The sequence below is a fragment of the Patella vulgata genome, chromosome 7 (genome assembly GCF_932274485.2).
Source record: "Patella vulgata chromosome 7, xgPatVulg1.2, whole genome shotgun sequence".
NCBI classification, from domain to species: domain Eukaryota; kingdom Metazoa; phylum Mollusca; class Gastropoda; family Patellidae; genus Patella; species Patella vulgata.
In genome coordinates this window covers 36,473,443-36,487,454 of record NC_065885.2, presented here as the reverse complement: position 1 = coordinate 36,487,454, position 14,012 = coordinate 36,473,443, and the positions used below count along the sequence as shown (strand labels likewise).

The following is a 14,012-nucleotide window of genomic DNA, read 5'->3' as shown; positions in this document are numbered from 1 at the left end:
AAACCCCATAAAAAATGGGTAGGTGTTTTATTTGTCTGGTGCAGATTTGTTCACGCGAATTATAATGAAGGCAAACGACGCCATTTTAATGTGCTGAATGAAATACAAGAAGTTTTATTTCAAATGTTTTACATAATATTATACAAAAATGTAGCTGGTTTTAATGGTCTCCGATCAATGCCATTCTGGGCAGTTTGGGTGACAATTGGAAATTTAAACATCCGCAACAATCAAGGCGATCTGGCTAAAGCATTAGAAAATCATTAGACTGAGCTGAGCCCAGTGTTGCCGGGTAAGTCTTTGCATCGTAAGACTAGTATATATCATGACAGGTTTTGGTGCACCTGTATACCCTTTGAAACCACAATTCCGTTAATACGTATTAACAAAGATAATATAACGAACATTTCTCAACATTCGGCATCATCTGCGGACGATATAAACGAAAGACGGTTAAAACAAGCCAGCACCAGCTATAATCGTTACCAAAACCTTTCGCTGGGTCTCTTAATCCGATTGAATCCCGGCCTGGAGATTATCTACCGAACTTCAACAGATTTTACTCAAGACAGGATAATGTGCAGAGGATATGGAATATGTTGGGACATTTTCAATCAATCATATCTTTGAACTGAACGGAATTGAAGCACCTCTATACTGATATATATCCGTTAGAGATTCAACTTCCACACTATTGTAATTTACAGGGAATTCAAAAACAATCAAATGACAATAAGCGGCTTTAAGCAACAATAATTAATCGAATCGTTCCATTTTTATTTTCAATATCAAACTTTTAACGGGTAGATGTAAATCTACTGCATAAAGACTTTAAATGAAATAGGTATAATGACACGTGATGTATTAGATCAAATTTAATCCTAAAACAAAACCTCGAAACAATGTGTTTTAATTCAAAGATAAATACAATGCCAACTATTTGGCCATCTACGACTTAATAACGTAACTTAGCGAATCTGTAAATTGAAACAAATCGACTGTGACTTGAGAAATAAAATAACGTTTAACGCCCCCTGCTGTTCTGCTCCGACTGGGCTAATGAAAGTGGGCATATGCAGTGTGATATTGGAGGACATTTTGCCCGGATCTTTTACTTGAAGGTCATTATGTACACGGGACCTCGATTCTTCGTCCCATCGGAACAACTAGACAAGGAGAAACCACGCCAAAATACCCGATGAACTTTCTCGGCCAACACCGGAATCGAACCAGCGAACTTCAGGCTAGGGAGTCAGCGTCTTACTCACCTAGCCACCGTGGCTCCCTTAAAATAAATGAAAACATGTATGCTTATTTGCGTTTTGGATTTTAAATCAAATCGTTAAAACAGAAAAGAAGCGGTGTTGTCATTACAGAAAGGAGAATATATATGCGAATAACAGACATTACATCTATCATCTTTCAAAATTGATAAAACTATTGGCGGAAAGGGGTGTAGTAATGCCATGATCAGCACCCCCGCCTGGGGACCTCACTGGGTCCATCATATAATATGACACTGGGTGATAAAGAATTAAGCGCGGTGCTCGATCTTCAAGACGCTGGATATGAATAGGCTGTTACACAGTTAAGGAATCTAAATATAGATCACGACGCATCAAAACACAGGACAACATGACAGGACACACAAGGTACGGACTGTTTCTTTCTAATTAAGTTGAGATTTGATGCCAGCTATACTACACCCTAGTAAATGAACGGCTCAATATCAGAAAATACAATACATATACCATTGTAATAATAATGTGTTAAAGCATGCCACGTCAAAATGGATTTCGACTGATTATTAAATGGAGTTGTTGCCCTTAAACACTTAAAGCCTACAAAATATTATTGTACGACAAAAAGGACACTACGGAAAATTTCTTTCTAATTTAGTTGAGATATGGTGTCAGCAGTATTACACCTTAGTAAAGAACTATTCTGGTGTCGAAACTGAATTTGTAATTATAACAGGTTATCTTAGCCCAGTTGGGACAGAAAAGCTGAACGAGGTTAACACAAACAGATATCATGCCGAAATTGTATTTCTAATTGTTATTTTTTTTTTTTTGGATAATTATTTAATCGGAATGTATTAGAGTAAAGTAATTCTAAAACTGTTTGGATTTTCATGAAAAACCTGTATAAAAAGTAAATGTACAAAGTCTCCCCGTTCTTTAATTGGGTTGTGTATAGTGACCCCTCCCTGTAGGGTGTCTACACAGCTATTTGTATTTTAATGAAATGTATTATAGAAAAACACGTGACATGTGTAAGTGACAGGCATGTTTCTATGAGATATATAGTTATTTATATTTAAAACAACAACCACAACAAAAATAAAAATAAAACTGTCAAATTAACCTGGTACCCATTATTAATAAGTTTTTTTTTTAATTTTAGAAATGCTTGTGGTAATTTGTAATTAATCAAGAATGAATCTTCCAACAATAATGTAACAATGCAAGTCAAAACAGGCGTCAAATGCATACAGCTGCTTGTTGTTTTTATATTTCTTTACTCGACTGTAAGCTTACATTTTTCTCTGACATCTTTACTGAGTGGTACAACGTTATTAGGTATGTATTCGTGATTTTTTTTTTTTTACTAAAAGCAACTATTTTTTTTACTGGTTAGCAAAAATACGCCGCTAAAAATTGTTAGTGATAGACTGTGCGTTTAAGGGTTAGCCATTTTAGAAAATCACCTTCACTTCAGTTGGGGTTATTGTTTTAACACAGTAATTAATGGGATTAAATCTAAATAGGCTTATCTACATATACGACACATAAATACGAAAGTATTTGAATCACAAAAATGTGTTTGATAGTTATGCGTATTTTATTAATTTAGAACTCCGTTATGAAATTTGCTGCATACCCCACACTAGCTTTAGTCGGTCATGTATTCTTGAAAAAAAAATACTAACGGCAACACCTTTTTCTGACTGTTGTTCAATTGTTTTAGATATATTTTCATGAAAAAAAATGTTAAAAGCAACGGGGGAAAAGGTATCGATTGGGGATACACCATTTGATATAACTATAAATATTTGGGTCAACCGACACAATTTGCTTAAAGTCCTTTATCTGTAAGCATACCCTTTTGTACACGAATAAACAGTGAAGATTAGATTTCTAATTTCAGATTTTATTAGATCAATTAGCACACGGTTCTTCTAGAGTTTAGATAATTGAACAGGCATATAAATTTTTTGATAATTTAAATTTTTTTTTTATAGGGTTTTTCTTTCTGAGAGTTTTTGAAAGAATTGATAGAAATTCAATTAATAACCACACAGAAGTCACGAATCCTTTTAAAGGGAAACCTAGAATAAAACAGCTCCCTGTTGATAACGCAGACGAAATCGACAGACAAATATCAGAATATGTGACGTACGACGCAACTGATAACATCACATTAAAGAATTTTAATGTGATCAAAGAGAACACACCTTGTATTTTTGCCAAGCGATCTAAAATTTGGGGTTCAAAAGACTGGGAAGAACATTTAGGGCTAGGTATGTATTATTGTTCATCTTTTCGATTTACTGATTAACGGTAAATTGAAGACATAACTTACTGGGTCTTTTTAAAATTCGAGATTCATGGTTTTATAACTATTTAGAAATCAAGAATAATTCCATAAAAACCAAACTTTGTGTCTGTGTTATATTTACATTACATTATCTGTCTTATAATTACATTACATTGTCCGTGGTATATTTACGTTACATTGCCTGTGGTATATTAACATTACAATGTCTGCAAAAGAAACACTAACTGATATTTTATTATTATTCTATCTTTTTGCAGAAGAAAACATATTCAGGTAACATAACTGACATATTTTATTTGTTATATTATACTTTTGAGGTACTGTACAAATCATTTTATTAACAAGAAAACAAGTTTAATTGCGTTAAGAATATTTAAACATGTTTCCATGAAATATTTTTGAGCTCTTCAGAATCCGATCCAATATATAGAAACAAAATTGTTTATGCACAACTTTCAGACGAGTCGTTCTGTACAACTGATTAGCAAGAAAACAAATTTAACTGCGTTAAGAATATTTAAACATGTTTCCATGAAATATCGAAACAAATTTTTTTACGCAAACCTTAATTCAGACGAGTCGTTCTACAATTATATTAAGTTTCCCCGAGTTTCTTTCTTTTTGTCTTTTTTTAGATCGATGCCAACTTTCTATAAGTTTATTCTGTCTTGTGAAATACTTGGTTTAGATGGGTTTGTATTTGAACTACCTGGTGAAGAGTATTGTGACGATATACAGGTAAACGCCAACTCTATACAAAAAGTCTATTCGCATTTTGTGCACTCAAAGGAGACTTTTGTCGTTTTTATTCTAAGAACAATAGGCGGTAACGCCACTGTATGGGTATAATTGCCATCAAAGCACTCTGCATGGCGTGTGCCTGTTTTAATTAGCGAAGTCGGTGCAGAAAATCAAAACGTTTAACCCCATGTCATATCATGATGGTCTTTTAATCAGAAGTAACCGCTGCAATCGAACACATTTATATACACGCAAAAGAATTGCTAGCGCAATTAAAATGATCGGATTGTTGTGTTGACCAGACTTTAAACCCCATTTCATTCCTAATATCCAGAAGATCAGAACGAACGACCGGTTGTCTTTTTTTCTGTTTATCGTCTAGCGTTATCAATGAATGTCAGATTTGTTAATCTGAATTAACAATGGCACGAATATGGAATCATGCTCTTATTATTCACAATGTTATTTATATTTTCAGATCTTCGCGAAAAATGTTAAACGTGTATTAAAAGTTATCTCCAATAATGATCCGGGGCATGGAAAATCATTACAAAAGTCATATATAGGCAAGCGAGGCTGGGTGTTCGAGTATAACAAAATGACTATGTTCATAACAACATTTGCTCCATTTTATCCAAGAACTAATTCCCGGTACAGTTTTGGCACTGCCAATGGTTTCATTCTGTTTCAACCGGAACTATCCTTTGCTCAGCATGATTTGCCACCCGATACCCCGTATACCGATTGGAATGAACCCAAGACCGTCCGGGATAGAATTCGAATAGCCTTTAAAGAAGCCGACCAGGAATATAACATACCAGAAACAATATATTATCCCATGGCACATGATATTGTTAAGCCTATGAAACACGGGGACTCTCTGATTGAATGGTGGAATACATAACTTGAACTCGTCACCTGAACAAAATCCAGTAATGGACATTGCTGCCACATTTTTGGTAATTTATTAAAATTTTAATAATAAGATATATTTTCCGTACTATTTTACATATTTAATAAATATTACATTTTTTTCCACTTCTTTATTAACTTATTAACTACAGTATATTCAATACAGTTGAAACTAGATAATATGTTGTGTATCATGATATTTATTGCATAATATGAAATACAGACTGATGTTTTACAAAAAAAAAAAAAAAAAAAAAAATCAAAAATACATCGCAACATCGCAGAAATATATCGTGTGGTCAAGTGATCTAACTCGTGTACTTTATATCATATTATCGTCTGTCATTTGGTCAAGTGGCTTGGTTTTGACCCCACACTTGTAGTGATAAGGAGTAGGGTCGCGTTCTTTTCGGGTCCTTCAGGTCTTCCGGTTTCCTCCAATATTATTGCTAAAGACCCCCTACGCGAAAGCGAAAAATTAAAAAACAAAATACCCATTTGTTAGTTCGGAAATGACCTATTTTGTGTCAAGTGGATGTTGCCCCCCCCCCCCCGAAAAAATAAAACAAAAAAAAAAACAATCCAAAAACAACCCAACCCACACACACTCTTGGTTGCTGTCTGATCAGATAGACACTTTCTAAAGTCATCAAGCAAAACCTGAGAGAGAAATGAACGTGGTTTAACGTTGCTTTATCTTCCCTTTTTTAGACTAGCACACAATACAATTTATGTTTTCCGATTACCAGGTAATTTTACTAACTTGAACACAAGATCTTGGTAGTTTCTATCCCATGCTATCGACTACAAATTGGGTATACTGGATTGGGCGTTCCGGAATTAAATTTATGGCAAATAAACTGACTTAGCATTTTTGAAAAAAATTGAAATATGTGTTTTTATCGAAAGGAATATATATCGAAAGGAACCGAGTGGTTGATTTGTAAGGCAAGACAAGTTCATTCACGATTTTGAATTAAATAGCGACAGGGGTACCTCACTGACAAAAAAATGTCAACAGAAAAGTGTTTTACCTTTCTCTTTTATTAGATACATCAGAAGGTATAATTTTTTTTTTTGATACGAATATGTTTGATAGTAAATATTATATGATTTAGCACCAAATAGGAAGAAAAATAAAGCAGATTAAAAAATTTGAAAAATATTAAGAACCCCCCCCCCCCCAGAAAATATTAAGAAAAAATCACATAGGTGCACCATATAAGGGCGTGCCTGTCCCCATGTACCTGTGGTAAGAGATAGTGACAATCGAGTGAGATTTGGGACTGTAATAAGAAAATGCCTCAACCAAACATGACAGCTGAAACATATTACGTCATGAGTCTAGTCACACTACATTCGTTTTCTGAACTGACAAAACTGTGACACGACTGAGTTCCGTGTCACTCGATTGGAGTTATGTCCATTCCCGACATTCAGGACTGGCAATCGAATATCCCCTAAATGTCTTTGTCAACCAAGGGAGAAAACCCACGAAGGTGCTATTGTGAGTAAACGCCGAGATTTGAACCTGGGAAATTCCAATTCAAGGATACTAAGAAAACCCACAGTCCCACCTGGTAGAAAAAATTGTCAAGACTCAAACACTTGATAATAAAAGATACAAACACTTTATTTTATAAAAACCAAATAATATATTCCCACTTGATTTTCCGAAAAGCAATTTGTGAAAATGTGATAATGTAAATCAAAATTAATCAAAGCAAACGTCGACCTGAATACCAAAATGATCGGATAAATTTTTGCCTTTTCTTCTCCGGGTAAATATTTTCTGAAAATAAAATAAAATACTATTAATTATTTCTTTAAGGGGATGGGGTGTGGATAGCTGAATGGTTAGCGCGTGCGCGTTACATCATAAGGTCTGTCTTTGGGTCAACTGGTGTGGTTTGTTTCCCCGGTTGTACGTGACAAGGAGTAGGGTCGCCTGTCCAACCTCATGGGTTTTCACCGGGTCCCTCGGTTACCTCCCACTGCAAAGACCCTCTACGCGCAAGCGAATTATTGAAATAAAAGCTTGAACCATGTGTTAGTCCTAAATTAACTCTCTCTTTTAATGTTTGGATTTTAGTTGCTCAGAGGGGACTGATACTTACCCGTACAAATTCCGTACAACTCTTATAGTTTTGGGCAGGAAATAGCTAGTGAAGTTTGGGATTGAGACCAGTCTTATCTTTCACTACCTGATTAAAATACATAACTCAATTTTGTAAAATAAGTTTACACGCACTCATGTACATATGATTGGTATACATCTGCGTCACGCACCAATCGATATCCGTCGATAAATTTCGATAATTTCCAATGAATTTATACCCGGACATCACGCGGTCGGAATGGGTTAATCCAGATCGTAGAAGAGGTTATTTCTATGGTACTGGATAATCCCAGAGAGCAATTCATCTCATATCCTAGAACAAAAAATTGCGAAGTACTGCTTATCAATAAGGTTGATCCTCTTATGACCGATTGCTTGAAAACAAATAAATTTGTAAAAAAATCTGGCTTTAAAGTTGTAAAATACCCTTCACTTAATAGTAACATACCAGATGGCATTCTTTAAAATGTTTTCTTTTCACAAGCATTACGATTTTGATGTAACGATAAAGAACTAACTATTTCTAGAATAAGATCTTTGACATGCTTTTTCTCAAAACTTGGTTTCAAGCGGGCACAGCTCAGTCAATGTTTGCCCTATTACGATTCATTATGCCATTACGGGTCACATATATAGCTTATTATCTTCTTTGCAATGATATAATTGAATTATCCGTTTTTGTTCCTAAATTTTTAATTTTAACTGTTTTAGCATTTTTCTAATTCTATCTGGATCATCACTCTTAAAAGAAATTTCGAAACTTCCATTTGGTCCAAAAACTGTAAATAATAATTATTATTTCATCAGCGTAAAATTATTAGCACATATAAGCGAATATTTAATGAATTAAGTGAATAGAAGACATGTCTTTAAATGGCATTTAAAATATACGCCTTCTCGTATTATCTGCACATGACATTTCTCCATTTCGTTATGAATTTCCCGGTAGTTCTTATTTTTATAGCAGAATAAAAATTACGCAGGAAATAAAGGAATCTCGATCATCAAGTCGCATTATCCATGATTCTTTGGAGTTCGCAATTCGACGTTTTAGGAGAATCACAGACACCGGGATAAGTGAGTGTGTTGTTTGAGGTGTTTATGTATAAGGTCTGTCTTGTGTAATTATTTGTATGTGGTGCATTCCTCCTGCACTTTCTATTAACCAACGGCTATATACATTTAATGAACACATCTTTATTTAGCCTGGTAAACATAATGAATTGCGGACCTACAAATTATAAAAAGTGCTCTTTTAATGATATATTTTTTCAAATCTGTCGATCAGTAGACACCTTCAACCACATAGACTGCAGGTCGCATAAACGAACATAATAGTTATGACAAGTGTATGATTGAAAACAGAGGATCAAGAGCCCAGCATGACAATCAATGATGTGGTTATGATAATACAAGGCAATCAATTTCACTTATCAAAATAGGACTATTTTAAACCTGCATAATTACACTGGTTATAACTGACCCAAACTGTTCAGACTGGAAAAAAACAAGACTAATGCATATATGGAGCAGCAGGCCATAGTACATCGTACCATAAATCTTTTATCTATATATAAGGAAACGATTTAATCCGGATAAAAACAATGGTAGAGAACCCATTCCTCAGTCAGCTCAGGTATCGGTATCAATAGCGCGACAGTTGACACAATGACAAGATTTAAAGAACACGAGCTAGATCATTACCCCCATTTCCCTAAATACAAAAAGCTCTCCTAATTTTAAGACGTGACGCATTTGATAAATTACAGAAATATTCCCGCAAACGTTATCGATGCAAGACGACGTCCCATTAAGAGGGCAATTTTAATGAGCAAAAATTCAAACTGCTACCTTACCTTTGGATTTTTGTAAGATTGCCCAGTCAGCAGAATATGATCTAGTAGTTTTCCTCTAGTTGTGTTATTCTGTATACTATTGTAAGTGCAATATGTACATGTTCCGTTATTCTCTTCATACGAGGATGTATACCCACATCTATGAAACATTTTATAGTTGTTTGGAAAGTCTCCCCATAGATCTCTTTTCTCGCTTAATGGTCCAGTATTCAAATCTCCCATTATGATATGCTTTCCGTGTCGGTACTTGAACGTTTCACACAGATGGCTTATTTCATCAGCATGTTGCTCTTTTGGACTCGAATATTTGAGATTATCTGTGTGAAAAAAAGTTTAAAAAATCTTAGTTTGAAACACTAATAAAAGCTATTATTGGCATGAAACTAAAAACCCAGAAGCGAGAGAAAGGGTTTAGAAAGCATGGCAGCAAAATATAACAGTGTATTTCTAAAATTTAAGTAACATCGTACAGTTAGGCGCCTAATTTTAGATAGCAGTTTAAATAAATATAGATAACTTTAATATCAATATCAACAAAGTCAACCGTGGCTGTTAATAAATGCACAATTAACTTGTAGAACTTACATTCATATTTTGTGGAGCTGAAATTAGTTGTCAGATGGGTGCATATTACTGTACCTATACCATCGATCTGTCAAAGTAACCACAAACTTAAAGATACGTTACATATTATATATTTCAGAGAATAAAATAGGTAGCATGTAATTCCACATGGTATCGAATAGTAGCGTTATTAGCTGACCCCTGACCAGAGAACACTACTCTGGAAGGGTTACGCAATTGTCGATTTCATAGGATTTTATATGTTGTGTTGTGGAATAACAATTTGCTAATGTTGAAAATTTGACATCTATAGATAAAGTCAATATCGGGATATAACCTTTTTGGTGCTCCACGGTCGACAAAATAAACCTTTTGCAGACCGTCTGTAAAAACTGGTCGGCGAAGCCAACCGGGTTCTCGCGCCATTGCAAGCAACTGACTCACCTTGGCTTCGATGTAACCTCTTGGTAGAATTTCCTTCACTTTTTCGTCTATAAAAGTTTGTTTTCTGGCAGATATTATTTTCATTTTACTCAAAAGTAACAATCCTTGATTATTGAATCGTCTGTACTTGTGAAAGAGTGGTACACATCTTCCAACGCCAGTGCTAGGGTCAGCATATCCAATGACAATGCAGGATAAACATTCTTGTGGCATGGCGTTAACGTACGACAAACAGTTCTTCATCATACACTGAAGTAACTCCATCTTACCCTTGCTTCGACAATACCAAAACTGACACGTTAAAAACGGCAATAACCGCCATGTCAGACACGGTGTATCCGAAATTGCTTGCAAAGTCCGAGTCCAAAGTGAACTAGTTTTCGTGCTAATCGGATTTACCGCTGAATTTAACGAGCTGTACGAATCAAACTTTTCATTAGCTGCCGCTTCTGTCACACTTTTTATGTCATCTTCAAACCACAACTCTTGCAAACATATCACATCTGCATTGAGTGATGCAACCACTGCCGGAATCATCTTCCTCCGAACTTCATACTCTGATAATCTGGGCGTTAAGCCAGTATTGAACGTAGCAATTGTTGCTTTCTTGGAACACTTTTTCCCATGAATACAGAAAATGATTAGAAATATGCAATATAGTTTAGTCAATAGTGTCATTTTTCCTCTTCATACGTGTTTCGTCCTCAATGACTGTCACGAAAATGTCTGCTTTTGCCTTGCATGTCTATTTACGATTACTTGTCATCAATGTTGACACATGTAACAATAATTGCGGGTTATTTTCAATTCAGTTTCGCACGGTCTGTGTTTGGTATTGAAGCAAAATCATATTATTGTATATTCACCAGTGTAAATGTTGAATATTGCGGAAATGAAATCAAATTAATAATATGAACAAAACGTATTAGAAAATGTATTGGATGACAGAAAAAATCATTTCCAGTTATTTTTAATTTTATTTTTCAAACTTGCAACAAAGCAAACATTAATAATTAACAAAATCAGAGAAGATGTGGGAGTGTCAATAGTATTTAATCATCAATAGTCACTAACCGGTCAGACGGCCTCCCAATATCGAACCTATGACTTGCACATAACAAACCCCTTTTACATTTACAGTCCACCCTCAACCTCGCCTAACAATAAAAGCAAACACAATAAACAATACAATATTACTACATGCATACACATCTTATAGTTCTGTTACTGGGTATAGTTCATTGACTGTCCTGATCTACAGCAACACAGTTCCCGAAACTCTTTTCTAAATTTCTTACCCATCGTGCAATGAATGCAAAAATTAAACGCGCATGTGAGCAAAAGGACATCATTACTTGCGGAAACAAAAACAAATGTGTCAAATTTCATCATATAACTATCTATAACGTTCAACACCATGATCAATGCTATAGGTACTTCTATTATAACTGTTGCAATCAAAACAGTAATTAGTAGAACGTTTCTTCGTTTGGACCCTGTTCTGTCTGGCTGATTGGTTCCAAGCGCGTTGCTCCTTCTTTGTGATGCCACTTTTAAGACATATAGCAATCGAATGGTGATGATCATCAATATAGAACATGGAATAAACTGTATAAAGATGGATCTAAAAATGAAAAATCCCAGGTCGTACTCACGCTCTATGGGAATGTACCAATCGCTTAAGATTTTCTTACAAGTTTCGACAGACGTGTTAGCAAAATTCAAGGTCTGAGGTTCGAAACGTGTTTGGAAGAAGTTACTTCCATAGATGACTATGGGCAACATAATGACGACGATGCTTGCAATTCCAGCTCGTTTAGCACTACACCAAGCCGGTGCTTTTAATGGATAACATACAGATATATAGCGGAACACGCCAAGAGTTACAGTTAACCATATGGATGCAGTATGCGCGATCTGTGCAACAACTCCTCTGTAAACGACGATGGGACACCAACTGTAGGGAATTAGTTTCTCAAAATCCGTTACAGACAAATAAATAGAGTATGGAAATGCCGAAATTACCATAAGAGTGTCACAAGCCGCTATTGCAGACAATAAAAATGAAGTAACTGAGCGCATCTCCCTTTTACACAAAACCATCAAAAACAGTATGTTTACAATCACGACAAAAGTACATATTGATGTTTTGGCAGGCCCATCAAGAACCCATCTGACATAAGAATACCCAGCCATTACAAATGTGTTCCGACGAAAACTGCAGTCGCCTTCAATATATATCAATTATAGTTCCCTGGCTGCCGTCTTCAATACATGTAAATGGCTCACAGTATTCTAATCTTTTTGTTTTAGTTTTCTTTTCACTGTCTTCTTCAAAACATAGAAATTGTTCCCTGTATGCCGACTTCCCTGTGGGAATAATACATCTAAGCGCACAGACTATCTGGAGTTTCTGGCTCACAGTATTCTAATTTATTTGAATATTATTGATTTATTATAAAGAAAATTGTCTATAGCATCGACTAAATATGTTAAACGTACATGTATATTAATCCATTGGGACAAGTTCATGGTTTACAGTGTGCGTGCAGACCCATAATATATTCATTTGGTCATATTATGGCAAGCGATTTGTTTTCGAAAAGGGGGAACATCCCCACGACAGAAACCCAATAACTTATTTTGTGAGGATAAAAGTTAGGGGAGAGGGGGTAAGTTGTGCCACTTGACACAAAAGCTGCTCTGGAGTCCAAAGAATCCATATTTTGCTGCCAAAATTGACACCATGCATAGTTTAAAAAGTTGTTCATCATTTACAAGCATTATCCAGTCAAATTACTATGCCGGAATAAAATGGTGGGGTCCCAAAAAATGTTGGTCAAATCGCACAATTTACCCAAAGGGTGGGGTAAGTTATTCCACTATTGTGGGGTAAGTTGAAACGAGTCAATGTAATCAAGGCGTATTGATATATTCCCTAAATACAAGTGTTTATCCGTGTTGTTGTTTCAATTGGTCATAGGCCATTACAATGATATCTATATATAACATCCACATCCAATTTACTCATGTATTAAAAACACTCACACAAAATGGATGACTAGGCTAAGATGAAACAGCACTGAATTGTCTTTAATCAGATTATTGAAAATAATGGATTTAAATATCACTACTGAATATAAGGTACGACATAATAGCATTAGATAAATCAACAGAGTCGGTTCTGTAATGCCCCCGTCAGACCGGGTGGCGTCCTTACTGCGCTGCTGCGACCGTACAGCGACTAGAAAATGCACAAAGTCGCCGGCAAACGTAAACACAACGCGAGAAATTGTCCCAGAAAATTTACAAACTTGATAAAAGTTTCGTTCTTTACCCCGTCAGACTGGGGTGGCGCATTTACTGCGCTGGTACGGCGACGGCAAATATCCCCAGAGCGCGTCAAGATCGCCATAAGCGTGGTAAAAGCGTGGTGGAAACGCCAGATATCGCGCTGTGGTCTCGATGGTCGCAAATGATCGCCGAGTCACGGCGTTTGCTTTGAGCATGTTCAAAACAAACGCCAAGGTTCTGAGATCTGCCCTAGAAAGATGTGCAAATTTTTAATATACTATTCAAAAAAAGTAGGGGATATTTGATTTTTAAGTGTTATTAAAGTCACCTAATGAAACTGACGAAGAAACAAATGACAAAATGAAATGAAGTTCACATTCATCGATTTATTCCAAATGATCGTTAGACTAAGTAAGGCACAGACTGGCCATTATAAGGGTAAAATGATACCCGGGGTCAAACAGCAAAGTTACCACAGCATCACAACCAAGTCAGTAACGGGTAAATCCTCCTCTGTTTGC

General features: G+C 35.6%; 2 protein-coding genes across 2 annotated transcripts; one reads left to right on the top strand and one right to left on the bottom strand.

The window, feature by feature from the left end:
• Nucleotides 1–1,539: 1,539 nt before the first annotated feature.
• On the top strand, nt 1,540–5,365 carry LOC126826986 (uncharacterized). Its single transcript, XM_050556138.2, has 6 exons — nt 1,540–1,652; nt 2,407–2,582; nt 3,245–3,523; nt 3,819–3,834; nt 4,197–4,299; nt 4,781–5,365. Exons 2-6 carry the CDS (start codon nt 2,465–2,467, stop codon nt 5,204–5,206), a joined length of 942 nt encoding a protein of 313 aa, XP_050412095.2. The 5' UTR covers nt 1,540–1,652; nt 2,407–2,464; the 3' UTR covers nt 5,207–5,365.
• Nucleotides 5,366–6,831: 1,466 nt separating this feature from the next.
• LOC126827985 (uncharacterized) lies at nt 6,832–10,908 on the bottom strand. The gene is made up of 4 exons (XM_050557568.2): nt 10,198–10,908; nt 9,775–9,841; nt 9,190–9,506; nt 6,832–7,006 (listed from the first exon to the last, which is right to left on the bottom strand). The coding sequence occupies exons 1-4, from the start codon at nt 10,873–10,875 to the stop codon at nt 6,929–6,931; spliced, it is 1,140 nt and encodes a 379-aa protein (XP_050413525.2). The 5' UTR covers nt 10,876–10,908; the 3' UTR covers nt 6,832–6,928.
• Nucleotides 10,909–14,012: the final 3,104 nt, after the last annotated feature.